At 37.7% G+C, this 27,463-nt stretch overlaps 5 protein-coding genes across 8 annotated transcripts in view; 2 read left to right on the plus strand and 3 right to left on the minus strand.

Annotated features, from left to right (window-relative positions):
• LOC134744551 (monocarboxylate transporter 10-like) overlaps positions 1 to 2,512 on the plus strand; it is a 202,557-nt gene extending 200,045 nt beyond the window's left edge. For all 3 annotated transcript variants that reach the window (XM_063678380.1, XM_063678382.1, XM_063678381.1), the window contains 3 exons: positions 588 to 685; positions 816 to 1,036; positions 2,137 to 2,512. In XM_063678380.1, coding sequence (XP_063534450.1) covers positions 588 to 685; positions 816 to 1,036; positions 2,137 to 2,379 — 562 coding nt within the window. In that variant the 3' untranslated portion in view covers positions 2,380 to 2,512. The remainder of the gene's footprint in view (positions 1 to 587; positions 686 to 815; positions 1,037 to 2,136) is intronic.
• A 773-nt stretch (positions 2,513 to 3,285) lies between these two features.
• Positions 3,286 to 5,864, minus strand: LOC134744731 (uncharacterized). Its single transcript, XM_063678651.1, has one exon. The coding sequence runs from the start codon at positions 5,835 to 5,837 to the stop codon at positions 5,400 to 5,402; it is 438 nt and encodes a 145-aa protein (XP_063534721.1). The 5' UTR covers positions 5,838 to 5,864; the 3' UTR covers positions 3,286 to 5,399.
• A 130-nt stretch (positions 5,865 to 5,994) lies between these two features.
• LOC134744663 (uncharacterized) lies at positions 5,995 to 14,554 on the minus strand. The gene is made up of 7 exons (XM_063678565.1): positions 14,407 to 14,554; positions 13,994 to 14,073; positions 12,024 to 12,181; positions 11,044 to 11,115; positions 9,979 to 10,117; positions 8,829 to 8,947; positions 5,995 to 6,143 (listed from the first exon to the last, which is right to left on the minus strand). The coding sequence occupies exons 1-7, from the start codon at positions 14,457 to 14,459 to the stop codon at positions 6,000 to 6,002; spliced, it is 765 nt and encodes a 254-aa protein (XP_063534635.1). The 5' UTR covers positions 14,460 to 14,554; the 3' UTR covers positions 5,995 to 5,999.
• A 1,819-nt stretch (positions 14,555 to 16,373) lies between these two features.
• Positions 16,374 to 27,463, plus strand: part of LOC134744721 (DNA mismatch repair protein Msh2) — a 46,016-nt gene continuing 34,926 nt past the window's right edge. Inside the window, exons 1-2 of the mRNA XM_063678640.1 lie at positions 16,374 to 16,535; positions 17,511 to 17,560. Coding sequence (XP_063534710.1) covers positions 16,499 to 16,535; positions 17,511 to 17,560 — 87 coding nt within the window. The 5' untranslated portion in view covers positions 16,374 to 16,498. The remainder of the gene's footprint in view (positions 16,536 to 17,510; positions 17,561 to 27,463) is intronic.
• On the minus strand, positions 20,721 to 24,758 carry LOC134745001 (filaggrin-2-like). 2 transcript variants are annotated; one of them, XM_063678966.1, is made up of 3 exons: positions 24,643 to 24,758; positions 21,469 to 23,317; positions 20,721 to 20,887 (listed from the first exon to the last, which is right to left on the minus strand). In XM_063678966.1, the coding sequence occupies exons 2-3, from the start codon at positions 23,294 to 23,296 to the stop codon at positions 20,874 to 20,876; spliced, it is 1,842 nt and encodes a 613-aa protein (XP_063535036.1). In that variant the 5' UTR covers positions 23,297 to 23,317; positions 24,643 to 24,758; the 3' UTR covers positions 20,721 to 20,873. The 2 variants fall into 2 exon arrangements, with proteins under 2 accessions (XP_063535036.1, XP_063535035.1); XM_063678965.1 differs by having other exon boundaries at positions 21,361 to 23,317.

A 27,463-nucleotide genomic window follows, 5' to 3' on the forward strand; every position in this document is an offset into this window, starting at 1 on the left:
CATCGTTATTCAACTACTTACTAAAATAAACCGATCATGTTTTCTTTAGCGGCAACTTGCAAATTAGATGCCGTGCCGAGATAAGTGTCCCTTTTGGACAACCAACAACAGACGCGTTTTACCGCTTTTTACGCTAGGTATCTGCTCCGAGCTGGCTACTTAGCTGAAACATTATTGAATAACACGTTTTTGGATACTATAAGCACTCTTAAGGACGCGTTTAATTATGCACAAGCGGACAATTTAGCGTAGTGTTGGGCAACTAAAGCTTTAAATGAATAAATATAGCGTTGTTTAGGCGTTCCTAAACACGTAAGTTTACACAGTAAGTATCTGTCTTAAAGACCCGTAAGTTTTACAAACTTTAAACAGGAATATTTATGAAAAATTGTAAATATAGTTGGTCAAACCAATTTGTCAGTCAGTAACAACCAGGAAAATTTTACTCATCCCTTTCTTTTGGGTGCTAGTACTAGTGTAAGACAAAGATAGTATGATTCTCTCTGTCTATGTTTGAAATGAGACAGTCCTTTGACAAACTATATTATGTCATAAAATTAATGTACCCACTTAATGTCTTTTTTCAGAGAAAACGGCGGTACAGTGACGTGCGAGTCAGCGTGCCAACCGCGCCGCAGCCGCGACCGCGAGCCGCGCGCGGCCACCGGCGCTGCCACCGCCTTAGGTAGCATCTCTATACTATGATTTATGATATAGGGAGCCAGCAATGATTTCAAAAGTAAAGATAGTAAATTCGTTCATAAAAAAATTATTTTTAAGAGAACCATTATCCTTACACACTTTCCCTCTCTCAGTTCTAGGAGCAGAATTAGTCGCCCCCGGGCGCACGGGCCGAGACTTCCTACTGGACAGCATCGGGCCCGGCAGCCTCGGCTCCCCGCCGCCCAACGTGCCGCCCGAGCTCACCTGCATCAGCGAGGAGGGCGGCCTCGACCTCGACCTGGACCTGGACATACCGGAGCACCTGCTCGAGGACCTGGACTGCGGCGGGGATTGCATTACTAGTTGTAATAAGGTAACGTGCCAACAGAGACCTGCATTAGCGAGGACTGGACCTCGACCTGGACCTGGGCATACCGGAGCACCTGCTTGAGGACCTGGACTGCGGCGGGGATTGCATTACTAGTTGTAATAAGGTAACGTGCCAACAGAGACCTGCATTAGCGAGGACTGGACCTCGACCTGGACATACCGGAGCACCTGCTCGAGGACCTGGACTGCGGCGGGGATTGCATTACTAGTTGTAATAAGGTACTCGAAGTCACATTTTATTAATGCGCCGGTGGCCGGATGGCTGGTGCGAGATACATTATATTGATGCTTTAAGTATCTACAGCCCGTTGGTGATCACATCTAGGGATGTCACATGCGTGATGCCGTCAACTTCATCTGGGGTGAAATAATATTAACGTTGAATCGAATTTTACTTAAGACAGATCTTGATCAAACATATATTGACATTTTATTAGAAATGTTCACTTCATGAATGGAGTTGGTACTACCTACATACATAAATATGAATGAGAGGACTGCGACTGGGTTCGGAGGTCGAACTTGTTTGTCTACTAAGTTCAACGTCAAGTATGATTCAGATGCAAATGATCCAAGTTGACCAAGTAGAGTCGGTTATCGCTACTATGCGATATATACTTAATATAGGTATTGTACCTAAGTAGGTACAAAGATGTCCTAATCCCAAAAATTAAAAGGCAAAGGCTATAGGCACTAGGCGTTGATATACTTATTCATACCACAGACAATATAATACTTATGACTTACGAGATAAAATTAAAGGCGTCAGTTTGGTAACATGTATATATTATGGTACGAGTATATTTCGTCGGGTGACAAGCAAAAGTCGCTAAGTACCACTACAAGTTCATAGCCATAGTGAACCGTATTATTATCCGAATAAGGTTGATTTTTGTTTAATTATTTTTCAGTAATTAGTGAGTTTTGCTTATCACCTGACGATTTGTGTTTTTCGGATTGCCTTTTGATTTAAGCTTTAAGCTCATTAACTTATAAAACTGCACGTCTATTATTTTGTGGTAGGTGGACGCCTCGCTAAGCAATAGAAAAAATATGTTCTACTAAGACCGTTCTCTTTCCCAGGTCGAAAACTACTTAATGCTAAGTGAATACGAGAACAACCTGATAGCGGAGCTGCCGACCATGGCCGAGCGGCGCAACCGGCGCTGGTCCATCGTCGTGGCCGACTCCCCCCCGCATCCCGCGCGCGCCGCCTCCCCCGACCGCCCGAGCTCCCCCGACCACCCCAACTCCCTCAAGTGGAAGAACAAGTGCCATAACGCCAACAACAGACTCATCACAGTGATCAACGAAGCCTCGCTGTAGGACCGTGATCGTGAACGCACGATCAGACAATAAGTAGTCGGCTAGGTTATGACCTATTTAACCTCATTAATTTATTTGATGTGTGTGAATAGATGTATTGTGTATCTGTATTTTATTAAATTATTATTAATTATTTGGAGTTTTAGTGTTACTAAACCCTCCTTCCCTCGGCAATCGCCATATCCTACTTATATACGTCTGAGTAAGTTGCCGATGTAACTTCGTCTGCGTGGACTTAGGAACCGCAGCTAGAGTAAGAATAGCGCCTGGAAAAATACTCATAGCAATCTAAATTTGTGCATATTATGCACACAAATTAGCAATTCTCAATTCCACCCCGCTTTTTACTTTCTTAAGGGATGATTTTCGGGATAAAAACTATCCTATGTCCTTCTCATGGAGTCAACCTATCTCTATGCCAAATTTCATCTAAATCAGTTCAGCGGTTTAAGCGTGAAGAGGGAACACACAGACAGAAAGACAGACAGACAGACTTTCGCATTAATAATATTAGTATGGATTTTATATACTATAGCAAATATTACATTACTTTTATAGCAGATGTACTCCGCTTCTGTCAGTGATAGAGCCGCAATAATTAGTGTCTTAAATGACCATGATAGTTTATTAAATTTATTGAAATACTAATGTCAGGCTTCACTTGCAACAGGCATATTATATAGTTTCACTTCTCGTTTCGATAACGGATAACGACAAGTTGAGCGCTTGACTATTACTACCGCGCGTAGTAATGCAGTGTGTAGCGGTAATGGCAATAAGTGACATACTGTGTGACATACCTATTCTTGCTTTATTTCATCAGTGTATCGTTGACGACACGATACGTGCGACTATAATACGTCTGCAGCAAACCTTACAGGATTTGTAACACAAAACAACAAGATCATATTTAAAAGTAGATCACTTTATTGAGATTAACAAAACCATACCTACTTACAAGGGGGTAATCAATCAATTATATTATATTGACATACGTTTACGTATTACACAATTAAAAACTAATCAATGCTGCACCAAAAAATGCAATGGAAAACAATTACTTAACTTATATTAGTTTCCAGATACTAAAATGTCTTATAAAATTTAGGTAAATTTAAAGTAAATACTACAGCCATATGATATATTAATGTAATTGACTCGCTGCCACAATCAAATTGCGAACACATTTTTCGTACTTCTAACTGCTGAACGTAATAAGTGTGTTCTAGGTAGGCAACCCTAAAGGGGTCCACTGATTAACAGTCCGCCGGACGATATCGGCCTGTCAGTTGTTCGGAACTGTCAATTTTTTGTTCTAACTGACAGGCTGATATCGTCCGGCGGACTGATATTCAGTGGGCCCCTTTAAGCACGGATTCATACCCGGATCGTACTCTTAACTTCTTTTACTAATCATAATTAAGGCCTTATCACCGAGAAAGATACATAATAGTTGATCATAGGAGACCGAAAGAGAGCATCAAACCGGAGGGCTGTGTCTTACTTACACAGGACACTACATTACTGTCAAATGACGTAATAAAAGGAGATGCAATCCTTTACTTTGTATTTGGGTGAATCAACTTTTAGAACACTTAAGATTTCGTGTTTTAGACTCCCTAGCAAAGAAACACTACTACTTATACTTTTTATAAGGTACATAAGTATTTAATTAACACACTAGAATTAACACCTTGATCAGATAAAAGTTACATTTTGTACGATAACGCAGCAGAAAAATACAAAAATCCCTGATTTTTGTATAGGAGAAAACTTGTAAATTTACTTATGGGTCTATTAATGTTCGTGTAAACAAAAAAATTAAAAAAATCAACATGGTTTAAGAAAAATTGATTTTTCTTTGCCAGGGAGTCTAGGGACACGAATTCAAGTGTTCTTAAAGTTGATTCACCCATTTTCTTTCTGTCACACTTTTTTACTTTAGAGCTCAATCCGTTTTACATATAGATCCATGTCCTAAAGTGATATCTCGTGATACAATTAGCACAATATTGGTCATGAGTTAGGTATTATGAACTAATGTTAATTTTACAATGCAATAAGTTAATTATCTTTTTATACTCCTATAACGAGTAATGTGCTACTAACTAAACTATGCATCCAGCTTTATCATGCGAACGGGTAAGGAGTGGAATTCACTTCCTGCAAATATATTCCCAGTCAACTATAACTTGGATCTTTTTAAATCGAGAGTGAATAGACATCTTTTAGGTAAGCATGATCCATCCTAGACTGCATCGGCACTTACCATCAGGTGAGATTGCGGTCAAGTGCTTGCCTTTTTGTAATAAAAAAAAAAAAAAAAAAATGTTCAGATTCAGTAAAACGATTAAAACTGTAAATCTAACGGAGATTGATCCAGACATCATACGGGCGGGTACAGCCGAATATCAACCTTCGTGCATTGCGACAAGGCTCACAATGACGCGCCGCGCACGATAGGCGTGGCGTTCAAATGGTTAAGCCGCCGTCAGTTCAGGTCCTTCTCCGAACGCGGCATTGAGCGGAGGGCCGTGCGTGCCCAGGATCGCGGATATCATTTTACATTGTTATTTTAGGTAATTTTCCAAAAATACGTATTTTTAAAAGCAATTTTCATGTTCATAGCATTTATAAATAAATGGTCTCGCCGGAAGACCAGCGCTGACTTTAGGGTTAGCATTATGCTGAGGCAAACTATATACTTTTTGTTTTAAATATACTTTTTCTTTGTAATACGTTTGTATGAAATGTAGTTTGCCATAAATAAATGAATTATTTATGCAAAAATTGTTACAAACTTTTAATGATGCGTTTTAGACCTATGGCCATAATTTTGATCTAGACAAAGTTTTTTAATCAGGTTTAAAATCGATGAACTTACTAGAGCCTCAAGATTGCTGTTGATATTTTTTGAACAACCGTATTATGATCTATGATTTCAAAATCTCTGCCGGCCGAACCCACTGCACCTTAACACAAAAAAAGTCACTTTAGTATCCGGAAACTGAGAACAGAGTTTACCGCTGCGGTACAACAATATCCTCTAGAAACTGGGCGAAACAGCGCATGGCTTGCAGCAACGCCGCCAGCAGGATAGACAGAGACAGACTCACCAGCTTCTGGCCCTCTCTCGTCATCAGCTCGTTGCTCACAGGAACTATATTTTGGCTCGAACCTACACTAGGAATGACATTATCACAATTTGTACCTATCTTACCCTCGTCGGCATTCGATGCCTCTATCACAATAGATATCTGATTGTCCGTATCAGCAACTAGCTCCAACCCTGAGGTATCAACAACACTTATACTAACATTGTTTGAACAACACGGAATCTCATTCCATTTAGCGTCGAATTGTGGTTCGGTTAGGCACTTTATTACATCATTGCTTATGTTACTTACATTCTTACTTAGGTCGTATTTTAGTGACTCGTCCGTCTCTTCGGAAGACATGCCACTATCATTATCTATGTTGTTATGAACATCACTGTCAGGCGATAGTTCAATTTTTTCTTCAACACTCTTAACTAGATTAACTTTAGTTTTACCGAAGCTGCCGTATATGAGAGGGGGCGCTGTGGTAGTTAGTATCGTGCCGGTAGGCACGGCCGCGGGTCAGGATGTTTTGGTTGAGCCGGGTTTACCCTTTATGAAGCTTGTACTGGAGTTCGATTGTTGGGTCCCAAATATGCTAATGTCCGAGAAAGACCCGCTTGTTACTGAACAAGCGTCGTCTAGCAGCATCTCCGAACGTAAACCCTGGAAAAAAAATTAAAGGTAAGTAACGAGGAGTAGACAGAGTATTCTATATGGATCTTAAAATAATGTACACAAAAGTTCATCATCATTGGCCACATCATCTATTTGATGCTTGTTGCGGCGCTTGTTCGTTTATGGGGTCCCGTCCCGCATCGCCGTTGATGGCTATTAAGTCCTATTGCAGCGCGGCATTTCTTGCCACATCAATCGCACCCAAAAGGCGAGTCCGCAGGAGGTGGTAGAGCACGACAAAGACTTTTCTGCTTAAGGTTCTCCAGCCAGTCATCGTCGTGAACTTCCGACTTTAATGTCGTGACGCCATTCCGGTCTCATTTAGGCACGTTTCTCCCAACCGTCGGTCCGAATGCCAAAACTTTCCATGTCCCGCTTACAACTTACTTAAATGCCATGTTGACGTGTTAAAGTCCCCTTGTGGCCTATTTGCGGAATACATTTTGAAGATGAAGAAATTGAAAAATCCAAGGGAATCGATCTTTCGGCGATGAGATAGAACATATTTTATTGTGTTGTGGTTTTTCCGTTTACACTATTACAACTCCTATACCACACCTATACACATTATTCTAAACCGAACCTACTTAACCTTTTTTTATTGTTTTTCGTGTCCCTTTTTTGCTACTTAAGTTACTTTTTAATTTATTTTATAATGTGTGTTTTTGAGCGGTGGTGGCCGAGTGGATCTAACGTCAGACTTTCAATCCGGCGGTCGCGGGTTCAAATCCTAGCTCGTACCAATGAGTTTTTAGGAACTTATGTACGGAATATCATTTGATATTTATCACTAGCTTTTCGGTGAAGGAAGACATCGTATTGGGTGATTAATGAGTGATCTTTACTCCAATACGGCCTTCCTCAGGTAAAACTGATATGACCCAGTCAGAATCGATTTTCTCTATCGTAACAAATATGGATTGGCTTATCAACTCCCACGGCTGCGATATCGCGTCGATAGAAAAACTACCTCTGCCTCCCGTCGCGATATCGCGGCACAGAATTTCATAGTAAATATACGACAATAAATAAGCGCCTGCATGTTAGAGAGTTTTGACAAAAGTAGTAGTAGTAAATCACTTTATTGTACAAAACAAAAATTGTTAACATGAAATTCATATAAATTTAGGTACAAAGGCGAGCTTATCCCTATAAGGGATCTCAAAAGGGGGCAAAAGTGGTGGGAGAATAGGAAATTAAATATTACTGCAATGTTCTGCCGCCAGAGTGCAGCACTAGTGCACATCCTAAACCATAGAACAACTTATACATACTATGCCTCAAACAGTTTTTTGAGAAGTTTCCACTATGACATTGATGCATCAACGCTGTTTATTTACAGGTGGCCTGCCGCGAAACGCGAAAATCGAAATTTCGTTATCTGCGCCTCTCTATCGATCGAATATGCAAGAGTGACAGAGGCAGAAAACGAACTTTCGATTTTCGTGTTTCGCGGCAGGCCCTGTGATTGTGCTAGTGACGCCCTCTACGCAGAGTTATGCGTAATATTCCCTAGTGGCTTGTCAAAGATGTGCTATTTAAATAATAATAATAATAATATAAGCCTTTTATTCAGACATTTTTACAAATTGAGAGTTTAAATATTGTACACAACTTATCTAAGTATAAATTTAACATAATATAAATTTTTCAGACAACATCGGTTTCGGTTTGGTCTGTGTGCCGTTTGGCAAAGGCCTCTTCCATCCCTTTCCATTTTTCCCTGTCTCTCGCCAGTCTGGTCCAATGTCTCCCTGCGAATTTTACAATTTCGTCTTCTCATCTCATTTTTGGTGGTCCTTGTTTTCTTTTTCTATCTTTCAGGAACCACCATATAATTCTCTTGCTCCATTTTTCTTTGCCCCTGATCGTATGTCCTGTCCACCTCCATTTGAGTGTTTTAACTTTAATGGTTACATCTTCTACACGTGTTTTAGATCTAATGTACTTGTTCCTGATTCTGTCTCTCAATTTAACTCCAATCATACTTAATATTGTCTTCGGTTACCGCGATAGTTACTCATGAAATAAAACTATGAAAACGGATTATATCGCGTATATTGAATTTATAATACATCCCGACGTTTCGAACTCTTTACAGCGTTCATGGTCAACGGATGACTGAGGAAAAATTACAAAGTGCAAAAATACCCACATACTAAAATAATGAACAATCATAGACTACAAACTTTAAGGCTGGTTGTACATGCAAAATCGGTTCATAAGGCTAGTTATACACTATAATTATTTTTCAAGTAAAGATATATATATATATATACGCGATAAAAACTATGCCGGCTCCAACCCTACACCACGGACCCGAGAAGATTTAATTCCCTCCTAAATTCGCTGTAAAGAGTTCGAAACGTCGGGATGTATTATAAATTCAATATACGCGATATAATCCGTTTTCATAGTTTTATTCCAATCATACTTCTTTCCATGGACCTTTGACACACTTGTAGTTTGTTTAAGTTGTTCTTAGATAGAAATTAATATAGCCACAAAGAGGAAGTTGTTTAATACATGCATTCTACCAGTCTTAACCTATGGCAGTCAAACTTGGGCTATTTAAATAGTGACCTTTAAGTACAAATTTTAAATTTTAAATTGCCGCAAAAACTGATGCCCGATTCGGGCCTCCCACAGATGAAATAATCATATTATACTTACATCAGAAAAATACTCGTATTCTTTTTCAAAAGACAGTATAAAGACGCAAAATATTGCAGTCAACACGTAACTACACATGGAAGTGACAACAAGACAGGCGTGCGCCCCGCGCGTTCCACCTGGAAACCATATAAAAGTAAAATTAGTACTGTTCATAAAAGCCGGATAGTCCGGAGGTACGAAAATCAGTTAATACACGCTCCCATCATCAGTTGATTACCGGCCGGTCCTTATAAGCGAAATTCTCGTAATGACAATTTTCTCTTTAGAGGAAAAGGGGACGGCCGCTTCTCCATACAAACGTAGTCCCCATTTTCCTTTCTGGATATTGACATTATGGAAAATATTCTTATACCTTTAAACGAGCAATTCTTGTATATATGTTCTTGTATAGATCGATATCTATATATATTTATATATTTCGGGGATCTCTGAAACGGCTCTAAAGGGGCCCACTGACTATCAGTCCGCCGGACGATATCGGCCTGTCAGTTGTTCGGAACTGTCAAATTTTTGTTCTAACTGACAGGCCTATATCGTCCGGCGGACTGATAGTCAGTGGGCCCCTTAACGATTTCGATGAAATTTGCTATATGGGGGTTTTCGGGGGCAAAAAATCGAACTAGCTAGGTCTTATCTCTGGGAAAACGCGCATTTTTGAGTTTTTATATGTTTTCCGAGAAAAGCTCGGTCTCCCAGATGTGTGTACATAATTTGATGTATATTAACCATAGCCATACGTATGACTTTTTTGATTTCTTTGATTATAGCAAAAATTTGGAGCAAAAAACAGATTTCATACAAATTTTTAAATGCTCCTAACTACTGTAATATTTAAAAAAATCGAAAAAAAAAGGTAGGGGCATAGCTGTGGTTGACATACAACAAATTGTGTCAAAACATTTTCAATAATGTTAATATCCAGGGAGGAAAATGAGGACTACGTTTGTATGTAAAGGCGATTTCGCGCCGGTCCTCCACTTTAGTCTTAACTTCGTGACGATTGGGTTTGCCAGATTATATTCAACTCTATCAGACTGACAAAGAGTCGAAACTTAATTAAGCCTTTGTACTACATAGAGGACGTAGGTCGTCAGGAGGTAAATATCATAAAATAGACTGAACTACTGAAGGATACTAGTAAACGTACCTTTAGGCAGAACGGAGACGAGTGTGCCGAATATCGCCATAACAAGTAAAACGAGAAAGCTCATGTTGGCGAGGTATTGTCGGAGAGTCGTTAGACCCTTGTCGTAATACAACGTAGAGAGGTATGTCGTGATTAGGCTCTGAAAAGTAACGTACGGCATAGCTTTGGTATGGTTTTTCTCACTTGTTACAAAGGCAGATTCTTTCATATATGAGCAAGGGTTGAAAAAAAAACAACATGTATAGGTAATACTGTCTTCGGTTACCGCGATAGTTACTCATGAAATAAAACTATGAAAACGGATTATATCGCGTATATTGAATTTATAATACATCCCGACGTTTCGAACTCTTTACAGCGTTCGTGGTCAACGGGTGACTTTAATTTTACTACCTCTGCAAACTACCGGGGTGGGGATGTCACCCGTTGACCACGAACGCTGTAAAGAGTTCGAAACGTCGGGATGTATTATAAATTCAATATACGCGATATAATCCGTTTTCATAGTTTTATTTCAACATGTATAGGTATCTCGATTATCGCTGATAGTAAAAAAAAAACGCGCAATATAATTATCACACGACCGTGGCATAGTACAAAAAATCTTAAAGTTTAGACCTTATAACTATGAGGGAAAAGTTAGTTTTTCTTTTATACTTCGATTCTCATGAAATCGCGTTGCTTCATGTATCGGACTTCATTCAAAACTTACTTTGGTGGATGGATGTTATTTTGGTGGAACGATTGCTTTAAATCGTAGCGTAATACAATACACATAGTTAAAAACCTAACAATAGGGTTGGCAATTGTCATTAGTTTTGTTTTATTGAATTTGGCTTAAGGGACTAGCAATCCGGGTCATAAACAAAAAGAATCTGACACAATTGTTACGATTGACAGAGAAACCTATACTAGCGCCATCTATAAAAAAGCTCTAACCGTCCAACCCCATCGAAATCTGTCCTTAGATTAAATGCATAAATGTTCAGTTACGTAACTTACGTACCTACCGTCGTAAATAGACCAGCCTCTAATAAGAAATAAGAAGATAAAGCAATAACTAACCTGCATCCATATGTACAATGTGCCGAATCCGCATATAAAAATACTCAGCGCCGTCAGGCCATAACTATCAACCTGGAACACAAAATAATTAACACAACTTTCAACATAATACTTTCAACTTTCAATAAATAACTTGGATTAAACTAAATAAATAATATAACTAAATAAATAATACTTTCAACATCGTGAAACCTTGCACTGTTTCTGCACTATAGGTAGACTAAATTTAACCATAAAAAATATACGCTAGTAAGGTAAACCTAGTATTTGACAGCTTACTAGTTGATAGCCCGTTTGCCACCTTTTTGCTTGGAATTAGATAGAAAGTGGTCAGTATTGGGACAGTATTCAGGACTGGGACCTTTACATTAAAGGGTGTAACAGGATAGCCTTTAAAAATTACCCGCAGATTTTTGTTCAAAACTATTACGAGCGGTGGCAGCATGGTTGCATTTTTGTCACCTGTCACTTTCGCACTTACATACTTGTTAGAACGTGACAGGCATGGTGACAGGCGATAAAATTGCGACCGTGCTCAGCCCGCAGATGATGCCCCGTGAGGTAAAAATATTTCAAAGGCTATCCTATCCTGCTACACCCTTTACGTTATGGGCATATCTACGTTACCTAATGATAATGAGCAAAATACCTAATGATAAATAAAACAAAAAAAAATTGGTCGGTTTTACGATATTTACTTAAGCAATCATTGTATTATTAAATTTTAGTATGGATCCTGACTGAATTTCTTCATGTCATCTTTTTTTATTCTTTCGAGAACGATTTTGTCTGCTCTATACAGCACAACCGAGGTTTGAACCCACTACTGTTTGTATGATCATGCGCGGTTGCATACTACAACGAAATTGCGACACGCCGGCGCGGTTTAAACCGCAAGTGCGTGTAGGTATGTGCTCTTATTCTGTAGACTATGAGTACTGAAAACATGATATCTACAATTATATATGAATGTTAGTTACCTTTAATAAAAATAGAAACAGATAAACCAGGAAGCCCAACGACAGGAGGGAGGCCGAGAGGGAAGATATCTTATTTGCAAAGGAAGTCACATTCGGGTTGGGTGTTAGTGAGCCTAGTATGTGGATCTGCCGGTAACGGTCATAAATGATTTTTCCAGCTGAAAAAAATTGTTAGCACACAAATATGTTGATATTAGTACTAGTAGTAATGATATTTTGTAAGATACAGTGTAACCCAGTTAATATGATGCGGAAAACTCCTTAAGAGTCCCCGGAAAGCTTAGCCGAATTGCACCTTCCCATACAAACGTAGTTCCATTTTAAAACTATGTGTTCGATTGAATGAATATATGAAACTTTGCACATACAATGACATGGGGTATATTTAGGTCTGAAATTAGTTTATATAGCTCCAGCTTATAAAACAAACAAAATAAATTCACTGTATTTTTTTAACTATGGTATCTGAAGCTACATAAACTAATTATAGACATAGATATACCTTATCTTATTGTAAGTACAAAGTTTCAGAGCAATCTAACTAGTCTTTTAAAATGAGAGAGGAACTACGTTTGTATGGAGAATCTTGCCGTAGTTGATATTGCCCACTTTAAAAAATATGTATCGGCACCACTGAAAAAATCTCGTATCTCATACTGCTACAAAGTTAAAAGGCAGTAACTCTGTATGCATCACATACATAGATACTACATTATTCTTTTGACTGACAGAACAAGATACGAGTTTTTAGGGTTTCGTACCCAAAGGGTAAAAACGGGACCCTATTACTAAGACTCCGCTGTCTGTCTGTCTGTCCGTCTGTCACCAGGCTGTATCTCATGAACCGTGATAGCTAGACAGTTGAAATTTTCACAGATGATGTGTTTCTGTTGCCGCTATAGCAACAAATACTAAAAACAGAATAATAAAAATATTTAAGTGGGGCTCCCATACAACAAACGTGATATTTTTGCCGTTTTTTGCGTAATGGTACGAACCCTTCGTGCGCAAGTCCGACTCGCACTTAGCCGGTTTTTCAAAGTACATTGCTTAAACTGAAGCAGTTCATCATTTGTTGAACAATTTATTAGTATGAGTTAGCAACATTACCCCTTAGGTTAAAAATAGCTAGGTTTATGGTAAAACTCAAAAAATAGGCCAAAGCCCAACATTATTATATTTCTAATCACACATTCTTATCCCTATTATAGGAATCTATAGTATACCTTCATATAAACATATTAAGCAGGTTCTTACTGTAAAATGGACTAGAACAATCATGAATATTATGCACATATATTTGTAATCTTTGCAGGCAAAAGGTATCACATTGTGAATTGTTAATCAAAGAAAAATCTGGTTGGATTGTACTGCAGAAACTACTTAATTGTACAATATAAGTTACCTTTTCTGTGCAACTGGCACATATCCAAATATTAAATGTTATGTTTATATATTCATGGAATTATTGAATAACAGTCTGAACAAATAAGTAGTAGTAAAACTCTTTATGGTACAAAAAGAAACATAAAACAAGAGAAAAACGCATCATTTGTATACAAAGGCGAACTTATCCCTATCAGGGATCTCTTCCAGTTAACCTTTAAATAAATAGTGATACTTGTGGGTAAATAAATTTGATTATGTATTTCAGCAAATTTTTTTTCTATAAATTTATAGTTATTAAAGTGTTATTGTTACAACAAATACATAGTAAAATTACACCAATTTATGAAGAATACAAATATAATGTTGTAATTGAAAACTTTTTCATAATATATGCAACAATTATAATGAGACCTTGAATACAATTACACACACATAACCATTACCAAAGTTAACCAAAGAGTTTCCAACCCACTTAAGTTTTCTTGCAATGGCAAAGTATGACTCAGTTGTAATGGAATGCAATAGTTAAGTAACATTAACATTTCGTCAACTTTTACATAACACATAAACATGCCTCTTACCTATAGCTCCGCTGGCCACATAGAGTAATACAAATCCTGCGTCTAAGGAATTTGTTTCTTTCGCAATCTGGGAACAAAGTCTGCAACGAAAATAGATTCAAATTAAGCATATGGCCACAAGAATAACAGTATAAACAAATACACAACAGGTGAAAGTATTAAGTACAGTAACTAGGCAGTAGGTACCTAGGTAATAATAAAATTATTTGAATTTGTTATTAATTTGTAGCAAACCGTATAACAAATTTATGTTCTGCTATTACTCGAAATACGTAAAGAATTATGATTAAAAGTACTTAACATTCCATTGCAGACTATTGAAGAAAAAAAAAACATCGCACATTCACTTTTGGTTTAAATTGTTGTTTCTTCGCAGATTCAGTGATATAAGATGAAATATTGATTATACTTACGACAAAATGTATGTAGTTGCTAAAATTACCAGTCCACATCTAAAATACAACATATTATGCCAAAAATAAAGAACAGAATTAAGTCACTAAATATTTACTATAACTAGAACTGAGTAAATGTAAATAATGCCTGTCAATGTCAGTTCAGTTTGCCAAGTAAGTTCGGATACGCAATACACAAGTTTATATATCATCTAATGTACTGAGACCCTAGTGAGTAGTGAGTATTATACTTATATAGTTGGTCAAACCAAATTGGCAGTAAATAAGAACAAGAAAAATTATACTCATCCTTTTCTTTTGGGTGCTAGTACTAGTGTAAAACAAAGATAGTATGATTCTCTCTGTATATGCTTGAAATGAGACAGTCCTTTGACAAACTATAGTTGGTCAAGCAAATCTTGCCAGTAGAAAAAGGCGGCAAATTTAAAAAAATGTAGGCGCGAAGGGATATCATACCATAGAAGACTTGAATTTCGCGCCTTTTTCTACTGACAAGATTTGCTTGACCAACTATAGTTGGCCATACCAAATTGTCAGTAAATAAGAACAAAAAAACTATACTCATCCTTTTATTTTGGGTGCTACTGCAAGTACTAGTGTAAGACAAAGATAGTACCTATGATTCTCTCTGTCTATTTTTGAAATGAGACAGTCCTTTGATATATTCTTTAACCGAGACACAGAATAATAGTATAATCATACAGAACGGCCACGCACCGCCCCGCCCCAAAACGAATTATCTCGTCCCGCGACAGAAATCTGGCGGACTTCTGGCGTACTCTCAGTTCGGTTAGCGACGCGATGACGAAACATTAAAAATGCCGGTGTATTGTATTATGTACGGGAACTTATCAATTTATAGAAATCTTGGAGAAATAAATAATCAAGTTTTTCAATTTTGAATGAATAAATGAATGAATATTTTTATTTCGTGTAACACAAATGGACACATATTTTTATTAGTAGAACTTAAAAACTAATAAATAAGAATATAACAGGAAATATATGGGTATAATATTCATAACACGAAATATACCTAAGTAAATAAGGCTAAACTAGACTTTTGGATATAAATAATAATATATCATATGTCACATACGCCTACCGATTTTTCTGTTCCTGAATTAAAAAATGTTCGTTGAATTTGTAAATGTTAGCTAACATTTAATGTAAGTACACATTCTACACAGATATTCCTCGTAAATGCTTTTTTTTATTTTTACCCTTATTTCATAAAAAAGAACTTGTTACACGGGACATTCACGTTTGTTTTTTTAATTTAATAATTAATTTTGTATGTTATATAAAATCAATAAACACAAAAACGTAAATTTAATGATGGCGTTTTGAAAGTCCAAGTACGTGCAGGACTATAATAAATAGATACGCAAATGATTGTTTATGTATGGCGAGTCCGCCCTGTGGCTGTGGTAAAGTTACTTTATTATCATTAATTTCACATTTGTATTACAATTAATTTTAATACAAATAATTTTGTGCACGTGTATCCGAACAAGCTATTTTTCACAACCCTTCTTTTTTGTTCGTAGTCGGGGTTTTTTTTTTTTTTTTTAATCATTTATGGCCTGGACGTAGGCGGGTTTTTTTTTTTTTTTACATTTATGGCCTGGACGTAGGCGGGTAACCTGAGGCATTTTTAACTTTGTAAATTCTCTGCTGCAGCATAGGTACAGGATTATTTAAAAGTATACTTAACAAACTTGTTTTAGTCTAGATATCTTTGCGAATTTTATATTTATTATCTTGACAAGTCTGTTTTCATAAAGTATGATTGAATAAAATGGAATAAAATAAAGAAGTCCATACAAAGTCTTTAATGATATTAAGCTACGCCTCATAACTCGGCCTGGTATTGGCTAAAATTACAAGATAAAAATTCAAAACAAAAACATAAACTTAGCGCGCCAGTTTTGACAGCCGCCGAAACGTCACTTATTGTTATTATTACTTTCGGACTTCGGTAACTGAGATTTAATTTTGTATATTATTTTGCATAATACAACAAGTCTGCAAAGTAAATATTGTAATTAGAATAACTGTATTATAGTGTCTAAATAATAACTGGACAATGTCATCAACGCAACCAATTCATGCACTAAACCTAGGTAAGAGAAGATTAGCAGGCGCAGCTCTTTTCGTATTTACTTACTGTGGTGCTAGTTGCACCAACCACAATTAACAGACTGATCAACGTCAAGCCAGCAGCAGAGCACTATGAAACTTCCCATACAATAAAATTTAGCGAACGCTAAAACGGTGACAGACAGACGGTTTGGTGCAACGTGCAACCCAACCTAAGTCGTGAGTCGCTAGGTATGTGATATATGGAGAGAAAAATGGATAGATTTTTTTCCTACATTTTGATATACTGCTAAATCTCTTGACTATCTTGACCTCTAAGCAGAAATGAAAAAGTAGATAAGTAACTCATTTTGTTCTCTTCACATTTGAAATGGTTATTGAATGATTTTAAACGTTTATTGAACAACAAAATTCCAAATTCAAAAACAAAACTGCTTCTGGGTATCAGGAGTATTTCGACTATGCAGACCAATAATATTCCTAAATATAAGTAGTATATTTTACAAAACATTACACTCTTGCTTTTAGTATTTGTAAATTTATTTGATTGATTTAAATCTTGTGAGTTAATTTTGAACCGTTTTTTAGTGTCTGACCAAGCTGAAATTTGTTATACACTTCTCGTTGTTCAGTTTAGGGGATTCAGGGGTTCCGACACTTCATTGCATCATTGTCAACTGGTATGCTCATAAAGGAATTCACACTACAAAAAAGATTGGGAACCCCTGATTATGTATACCTACTTATTCAAATCCGAGGTGATCTGAGGATGCAGTCAACGATGGCCTGAGAAACTCCTAGACAACAATTGTAACCTAATACAGTAAATGTAAATAAAACTATGAAAACGGATTATATCGCATATATTGAATTTATAATACATCCTGACGTTTCGAACCCTTTATAGTATGTAATCAATAGAAAGGTCCTAAAGAGGAATTGGGAGACGTAAAGAACAAAGCAAAAACTTTTTTTTAACAGCAATTTGTTTGTTTCAGACTCGGTGCAGCAGCAAGCCTTCATTAAATATTTTAGTGCATTACCAGATGTAAGTACCATTATCCATACTAATATTAAATGCGAAAGTGTGTCTATCTGTTCTGTTACCTCTTCACGCTTAAACCGCTGAACGGATTTAGTTTAAATTTGGCATAGAGATAGTTTAAGTCCCGGGGAAGGACATAGGATAGTTTTTATGTCGGAAGTCATCCCTAAAGAGGGTGAAAATGAGAAAATTAATGAATTGCCTGTTAATTGGTGTTAGCAATTAAGCATTTTATGCTCAAAATTTTTGCCATTAGATTTTATCCAGGGGCTATACTTACTCTTAACTGCTGGAACTAATTCCACGCAGACGAAGTCGCGGGCAAAAGCTAGTATTGTCATATACTGCTATTCTATTACCAAAGATTGATGAAGTGTATAAGATGAATAAAGTCTATGACAAAAACATGCCTATGAAAATCAAGAAAAATTTATGCTCGATAAGATGGCGCCATACCTTTGGCCGTGTACTCATGTAGATGGCGACACCGTTTGATATTTAACAATTTTAACACATATCAGTGAAAGCACATGAGTCAGTCAAAAAAACAAATTAAAAATCATTTATCCATATATGTATATATATATATATATTTTATTCATTTTCATTTTTAGTTTTACTCCTGTGTCGAATTTACTGTGACTACAAAATTTACTATGACAATAAGCCTCTATACACTCAATTCTATTTGCTATTACACTCCGGACTAGTTTGTGCTCTTTCCCAAAAAAAAAATCTTATTAGCCTAATTTAGTGTCCCACTGCTGGGCAAAGGCCTTCCTTCGTTTCCTCTACTCGAGAGTTTGTAGTTTCCCGCCAGTCCGGATAAAATGTGTCGTTTTCAAGCAAAAGTTACCACATTGTCGCTTGCCATAAGGACGCTCTGGCAGGTTTTTCGTATAAAGATACAAGCAATTTTCGTCCTTATGTTAAGCGACAATGTGGTACCTTTTGATTGAAAACGTCAGAAATGCGTCCAAGTCGTCCCGCCATCTCCTTTTCGGCCTGCCTGCACCCTGGCCAGCACCATTTATGGTGTTCCATCCAGTTGAGCCAGCCGCCATCTTTCCCAAAAAGTTTCTAAATTTTTTTTTATATAGGCAAAGCATGCTTTCGCCTTTGCCAGTGCCTATATTTAGGGGTCTGGTTAAAAATTTGAGAATCTAATATATAATCTTGCTAATATAGACCCCACTATCTGGTGATCATCATAATCTGCATGTGGGAGTATGAATACAAAATACAAGTAATACTGTTTATCTTACTGCTGAGTATTCTGCAATAATGTTTAAAGAAAAAGTGTGTGTTATGTTCCCCTAACATAAATATCCATTTCCAAAAACAGCTAGTAATTATGGCAACGTGGGTATCAACTTAAGTTGGGGAACTTACTGTACAGAAGATGGAGGCTGGCTCAACTGGACTCGAAAGGAAAGAGCTGGAAGTAGCCGCTCAGGATCGCGACAAATGGAAAATTCTTCTGCGAGCCCTATGTATGTCCCTAATGAGGGATAACAGGATTACATCATCATCACCATCATCACTTACTGTACTATGGTGATTGTCATAGTACAGTAAGTGCCCCAACTTATGATTGTAATGTTTTGGCAACCTAACTTTTTTAAACAATGTCACTGCTTCTAGAATAATAGCTCTAACATGATAAACTTATCTCTTTTTTTAAGCAAGTTCAAGTTCAGTAAGGTCATGCCTGATACAGTTATCAATATCATGGAATAAAACAATAACTTAATTATTTATAGCATTTAATTCTTCTAGCAATTTAAGCATTATGACTAGTTTTAATTTAATTTTAACTATTAATTTCCACTTTTAAATTAATACATAGTGGTAAACACCAAATTAACTTCTTCTAAACCATGAAGAAACGGAATCTTTAGCACTGGTAAATTTGCTACCCACTGACTTCCAAAATCCGGGCTTTTCTGTTGTTGTCACAGATGGTGGTACTATTTCGATGTCTTGTTTCGGATTGATTAGGGAACCATGGTCACTAATAGGAGTAATTTTCTGCTCTTGAGCTACCTTTGTGTGTGAATGACTTACAAACTCTCTAGCTTCTTGTTGATGTGAGGTTTGACTGTGCTGTTCTAAATTGGAGAATTGTTGTAAATTATGTTGGTCTAGATCTTGAGTTTGTTGGCCAAAGTCTTCGAATGGCTGTTCTGCATTTTGTTGGTTAAGTTTTTGGGTGTGCTGACCTAAATGGTGGAACTGTTGAAGATTTTGCTGACTTAAATCTTGACTTTGCTGCCCAAAGTCACCTGTGTTTAGTTGGTCAAAGTTCTGGCTTTGTTGACCTAAATTAGTAAACTCTTGTAGGTTTTGTTGGTTTAAATCTTGGGTTTGTTGTCCAAAATCTTCAAATTGCTGTTCTGTATTTTGTTGATCAAAGTTTTGCGTGTGTTGGTCAACTTTTTGATTGTGCTGACCAATATTCTGGGACTGCTGTACATGGTGTTGTTGATTTTGTTGATGAAAATCTTGGTTTTGCTGCATTGTATTCTGTTCTAAATTATGATAATTTTTCTGTATGTTCTCAGATTTATCATGCTCCTGTATTTCCTCTGGCTGTCCCAAGAAATATTGTGTTCCAGTATGACCATTAGGTGTTGTGTGTTTTACAGAACGTGGTGTAGTGGTACTTATAATTGTTGATGATTTAGACCCACTAATCTGGTGTAATTCTTGTGTAGCCCTTTGCCGTTGTTCTTCAATCCATTTTTGTTGACTTATGCTTAAAACACTAAGTGAAGCCGACTCAGTTGTATATTGATCAGTGCCTCTAGACAAGCTTAATGCTTCGATTTCTTCAGGGCTTTTTTCTGGCTTTAATTGGGTTGTGTAAGTTTGAGAATTTTGAACCGTTTTTGGTGTAGTTTTTGAGTCGCCTTCAGCACCAATATCTCCGCGGCCAACTTCAGCTGGTTCAGGTTCTTCGGGTGTTTCATCATCTTCGTCGTCTTTGGCTTTTTCTGGTGCAACTTCTTTAGGTAGTTGGTCGTTCTTTGGTTTATTGATTGTACTATTGAAAATAATAGATGGTTGGTATCCTGAACTGTGTGTTTGCTGCTGATTCCAATGGTATGAACTATTGCTACTTCCCCAATTGCTTTCACGTTGAGAGGTATTTTCCTGTCCATATGAGTGTTGTGAATTTTGATACTCAGTATTTTGCTGGTTTTCGTTTGAATGCTCAGATTGCTCTTCCATATTGTTTAGTTTGTCCCATATACTTTGCAAGGGGTTATTGTGAGATGTTTGCGCGTTATTGTTATTGACATGTTGTCCCCAACTAACGCCATGACCCTGTGAATTTGAATAAGAATTATCATTATTATAACTGTGTTGATTGTAGTAATGGTTGTTTTCATGCTTTTGATTATTGGTAAGACCCCAAAACTCAAGATCGGCAGGATTGTTAGCGTCTGGATTTTCTTTGTTGAAGGTGTTTAGGGCTTTTCCAGCATGCTCTCTGTTAGGTTTTACCTCATTAACATTTCCAAAATGTGTTTGAGTTTGTTGTTCTGTGTTTGTGTCTGTGTGCCGTGTTTTATTTATGGTATTTATGTTATTCCATTGATTTTGTACTTGTTGACCCGATTGATCTAAATCATCCCAATTATTATGAGTTTTTTGTCCTAAGTCTTCCGTTTTTTGTGTTTGTTGACCTAGGCCTTCTAGATTGTCCCACTTACTTTGAGTTTGTTGTCCGAAATTATCTAAATTTCCAAAAGTTTGTTCAGATTGATGACTGTAAGTTGCCATGTCATGCCACTGGCCCTGTGTTTGACTTGCTTGTTGTTCAATGTTACTCCATGATTGTTGAGTCTGTTGGCCAAGGTCCTCTAAATTACTTTCTAATTTATAATTTAACTCGTGCCACTTACCCTGTGTTTGCTGTCCAAAATCTTCAAGATTTGGAGATTGGCTCTGCTGTTGAATGTCACCTCGAGATTGTCGTGTTTGTTGACTTAGGTTATCAAGGTTTTGTGACTGTTGCCCCAGGTTTTCAAGGTTTGCTGACTGGCTGTGTTGACCGAAATCATCGAGATTTTGCGTCTGTTGCCCCAGGTCTTCAAGGTTTGCTGACTGGCTGTGTTGACCGAAATCTTCGAGATTTTGCGTCTGTTGCCCCAGGTATTCAAGGTTTGCTGACTGGCTTTGCTGCTGGAACGAGTCTTGTGTCTGTTGAGAAAGGCTTTGATCCCAAGCTGTTTGAGCCTGTTGTCCGAGATCCTGCTGGTAATAATCAGCAGAGCGTGTAGACCGACGATATCTGCACAGACTATCGCAGTCTACAGCACTTCCATGAGAATAATGCTGCTGGGAACCATAATGTTGCGACGAAGCTGCGTTTTTAGTACCGGAAACAATTCTCTGTGATGCTTCTCCAGTTGACCCTGGATAGATTACATAGGGATCACCCTGTTTTTCCCATGACTTGTGATAGGAATAAGAGGATTGGTAACTTTTAGGCTGGGAATCTACAAGAGGCGCGAGTCCAGCGTGACTACCATATGCTCCTTGCGTGTAGGCATTTGAGTTAACGTTGGATTGAGAACTGGCTAGAGCATTGTGCTGGGATCTATAATCCGCTTGGTGACTGGATTGACTTGACCCTAAGTAGCTGTTGTGTCTATTGGCAGAATTGTAAGAATTAGCACTGGCGCCTTGAGCGTCTTCGTATAATTCACTATTTACAGACAATGGATTAACCAAAGGCGCGACTGTTACTGGTGCATCAGTGGTTTCACTATGCCTTTCCCAAGCTTTGTGATAGTTGTACGAGGAAGAGTGATGCTTCCCATTAGGCACTGGAACAGAGCCGATATGTTCCTGATTGTTGTTCAAAACTTCAGCTTCACTATTAATAGCATTTTGATCGAATGAAGAAGCAGCTGTTTGCGAGGCATACATGTTGCTAGAACTTTGCCCTATTGAAGAGGAAGCTCTGTGGGCATCATAACCAGCTTCTCCGTAAACCGGTATCGCTATTTGAGCTCCGGGCCTTGCTATAATTCGTACTGGTGTTACTACAGTATAACGGCGAGTTTGGTCACCGGTTCCATAGGCCTGTAAATTTCCGGACTGTAAGTTACTTTGGTCATAATTTTGGGAATTATATCCTGAACGAGATTGGTATCCAGACGCTGAATGATAACCTGAGCTATGACTGTTGCTTCCAAGGCTAGATCCATAGCCAGCACTATCCGCGTCATGCAAACTTCCTAAATGCTGTGACGATTGTCCTAACTGGCTTGATGCACCATACCCACTTTGCTGAGATTGGCTTCTCCAGTCAGCGTTCGCATGTTGGTTATAAGCCGACGACAAAGAGGAATGAGTGCTGTCAGAAGATGACCTTTCTCCAAAATGCCTTCCCTGAAGGTTGCTCAGATCATGATGGCCGGATCCATAGACTCCTGCCGTGTTAGCAGCCGTGTAGACGCTTCCAGCTCTAGTTTTCGAAGCATCGCCTAGTTCTCCTTGTACTTGGTTTATGGCTCCACTCATTTGATGCTGGGCTAAAGTATCCATGTTGTGTGCTTTTTCGTAGTTCCCTGCCACGTTACCTCTTTGAGCCCCATAAAATCCGGATTTACTTCCTTCGTCTGAAGAGCTCCTGGCGTACTGGAACTCTTCGGTCTCCTTGTATGTTTCAGGTCTGGCCCACGCCAGCGCTGAGATGGCGACGACGAGGATTAAACTCCTCATTATGTTGTTTCGATTCGCCACCTATAATAAAAACAATACATCATCAGTAGGTATCAACACAAGGGTTTAAACACTATTATTTAAACGCCTGATGGAATGCTACATGCAGTTTCATGATTTTTTTACTATCATAAAAAGGTAAAGCTCTTATTTTTACATGTTCATTCGAACAGCTGACGTTCTTTCCACCGCGATACAACCAGCTGACGATTTTTTTAATTTACAATAGCATCTAAACTATCATCTGACAAAGTATCAAACGGGAGGCGATGACAATTTTTTTTACGTGTTTCGGTGGCTGCCATTCAACCCACCAACGGAGCGGCAGCTGACGTCCACGAGGGTTCATCATACAGAGCCGTTAACCACTATACGAGTTATCGCCCGGTAGGCGATTGGTCATGGAAATCTGTTCCTGGCTTGCGGTCTAATAGACTAGGTATAAGAAAATTACAATGAATAAAAATTATTATTAAAATTACGGATACCCAGGAAAAAAAAATTTGGAGTTCCGTGGTCTTCATCAGCAGGTCCTCTTCACCAAATGGTGCTTTCCGCGAGAAAATACACCTTTTTTAGTCGCCGGTATTAATAATAATAATAATATAATAATAATAATATTGTTTATTTCAAGTTTTAAACTCATACAGTAAAATAAAATAAGGTAACATAAAACTTAAAAATACAATACAATACAATGATGCGGAAGCTATAAATAGATCCTTTGTTAAATTATACCTTAAATAAGTACATAATTATTATTTACCATTTTGGTTCAGGTGCACGGCCGTCCAGTGTTTTAGGATGTTATGTATTAAAAGTTATCCTGTATTTGACAGCTTTTTTAAATGCCATTTTTCTCAAAATCAGGTTTTTTTAAAAATAAATGTAAAAATGAACCTGCTTATCAATATTGCGAATAAATAAAGTATTGTAGTAAATATTGAATTAACACCAAACAAAATTTGATCACAAAGCACAGCATATGTGAAAAGTTAGGTTACTTACTGCAAACTTGCAAAGGCATAAGAACCACCGATGGTCACTATGTTCAGTACTTTTAGTATTACTTTGGTACAAAAGCTTCGTTAAAATAAATAGATAGATATTACAAATAATTTAAGAACTAAAACTTGCTTTTATATCCTAGACACTAAAATGCGAGTTCGATTGGCCCGATCTGCCTTTTTATGGCGTGGCCTAGGAACAAACTTGTATGACGGTGAACGCGCATGTGCGTTGGGGGCAGTGAATGTGTTAATATTTAGTCGTTAATATATGTGTAATAAATTGGCCAATCTAAACTATCATTTTAGTATCTGGGATATAAAAGCAGGGCTACTTACCTTTATAACGACGAGTCGGCACCCTCAAAAATGAAAACACTTGAAATAATTGGACCTCTCCTGTCTCCGTTTGCCCGCACACTGACATTGCCTGCTCGATCGCAGTCAATATATGGCCGTATTAATTAGTATTATATTATAGTATAACTTATTCGATAACCCTTGCTCCGTCATCATAACGTTTTCTGCGAATTGGTCCTCAAATACGTTCCCATTGGTTACGCTAGCACGGGTGAAACGAACTCTTTGCCCACCAGTCAATCGTGACCTCTCGACTCTCGACTTTGTGCGTGACAGCCGCTTCCGTTGGGCGGCTAAATATATGAGGCACATTAATTATTCTCAAAGTTTCATTGATTACACGTAAAAATAGGGGCTCACACATACCTAAATTTACAATTTTTTACTACTTTCTCCGCGCATGCACGTAGCTAATCTGCTAATACTAGTCCATTCGTTACTCCGACTCTAGACTCCACCATTCCCACCCGACCCGCTCATCCCGCTTTATCCCGAGGCAAACGGTTGGCTAGCGTTTGCAATAACCTCAGATGCAAACACAAAAAACAAGAGCTACTACGTACACGGCCAAACTGTTGACAAATGAGCAATCACTATTTATATTAGTGTTTTTCGCTAAGTTAATGGCAAGAGTGAATCAGTGACATGACTGCCATGACTTCATCTTACCATGCTGTCATTGATGTCACGTGGGCGATTAATTTTTTATTACATACTGTATATAATTATGCAATGTGTTTGTAAACAATGCTTAACTGGCCTAGACTAGGTGTCGTTTCTATTGATTTCGACTTTGTTTTATGTGCTGTGCATTCTTTTGAAGTGGAGAGAAAAACTATCTTTGGGTACGGTACCCTAAAAACGGGACCCTATTACTAAGACTTCGCTGTCTGTCTATCACCAGGCTGTATCTCATGAACCGTGATAGCTAGACAGTTGAAATTCTCACAGATGATGCCGCTATAACAACAAATACTAAAAACAGAATAAAAAAAATATTTATTAAGTGAGGCTCCCATACAACAAACGTGATTTTTTTGCCGTTTTTTTTGCGTAATGGTACGGAACCCTTCGTTGGCGAGTCCGACTCGCACTTGGCCGGTTTTTTAATTACATGTTACGGTGTGATAAAAAAAAGGTGCCTAATAATATTCTAGATAACGTACTTAAGGCTAAAAAACAGTTCGGTAGCTCCTAGGTTCCTAGGTACCAGTAATCACACCCACTCTCCTTATCAATCTAGGCCATTGATCAGTAAAAAAAAATCTCCTTTACCCCTCTTTCCCTTGGGGACAACCCTTAAATTATAGTAATGTAATGTTACACCCTCAAACCCTCTACACGCGCATTCACAAACTCGCCAAATTAATGATCCAATAGGTACCTACACCTACATCTTATCGCGCTACGGTTTGACGACCTATATTATCACTTGTCTTCTTGGAACCCGGCACCTATCGCATAGTAATTTGAATAATAACATATATATTTTCACCTCAGCAGCTCGAACAAGCCTATTTTCGTCACTCCAGGGAGTGAAACAAAGTAGCTTTTTTATTAAGTGAAGGCCATGAACTGCCACTTCATACTTTTATTACAAATTCTTATTTTTTTCTCTGTATTATTCTGTGTAATTTGAAATACATTTTAACCTTTAATATGTTCTCACTACTGAGGTGAAAAATTATGTGTGCAACACGAGAGCAAAGTTATTTTACATCTCATGTTTTCGAGTTCCTCGCTACGCTCAAGATTCTAACTTAGAATCACTCGCTTCGCTCGTGATTCAATTATAGAAACTTTCGCTTTCTAGGGACTCGAAATAAACACTCGCAAGAAAAACCAACTTTCCTCTCTTGTTGCACAAATAACTATTTCATAATAATGCTCAATCCCATGGTAGACACGGAGCGTGGGTATCAATGTCGAAGTTTACAGGCATCTATTATTTATTTGTTTTTAGTTGTTGGACGCCAAGAACGCCTGACGTGAGTGGTCGTGCACACGTCAAGCGTTTTGGCGTTTAAGTTTTGAGCTTGCATTTGAACTAGTTCGATTTCTGTAAGCTTGCCCATATTTATTCTACTAAATTTCATTGCCATCTGCAGTTTATACATAAATACGGTATAAAAGTTTACCAATTCCAACATCCCGTATAATTTAAGGTCATATTTCGCGCCTCAAATTAGTGATTTATAGACGGGACGTCCAATCTGAACATAAGTTCCTTTTACATTTACAGTAGGTTTCCCTCAGCCCCATAGAAGTTTCTGGCAAACTAATATTGTTTTCATCACGGTCATCCGTTGTATCAGATAAGCAATAAGCATAATAACATTGAAAGAGTTCAAGTTTCAGTTCAAGTGAACCTTGATTCTACGGATATAAACAGATTGCTACAAATAGCGGTGCAGCCGTTTATAATTTTTTGATGCTTGTGAAATCAGGAATTTGTGGTTAAGAAAGAGGTGGTCAGTTATGTATAATTTTGGGTGGGGTTCTGGGGTTCTTTGCAACCTTGTCTGCACCAAATGATTCATGAGATTGTAATAGGTAGATAGCTACCGCTACTACTACTAGGTACTAGATATTAGGGACTTACAAGACTGGGATTTTTTGGCAATTTAGGTAAGTTTATTTATTTATTTAGTCGTATGGCATATTACAATTCATGGTCGCTTTACAAATTTACAAATTAATAGTTAGGTTCTTCACCCAATGGGCTGCGTTGTCGCTTAGATTAAGTAAGTCCAGAGGATCTCCTGTGTACTTCCTTCTTGGGCACTCGCGGACTATGTGG

Source organism: Cydia strobilella, chromosome 10 (genome assembly GCF_947568885.1).
Source record: "Cydia strobilella chromosome 10, ilCydStro3.1, whole genome shotgun sequence".
In the NCBI taxonomy this organism is placed as follows: domain Eukaryota; kingdom Metazoa; phylum Arthropoda; class Insecta; order Lepidoptera; family Tortricidae; genus Cydia; species Cydia strobilella.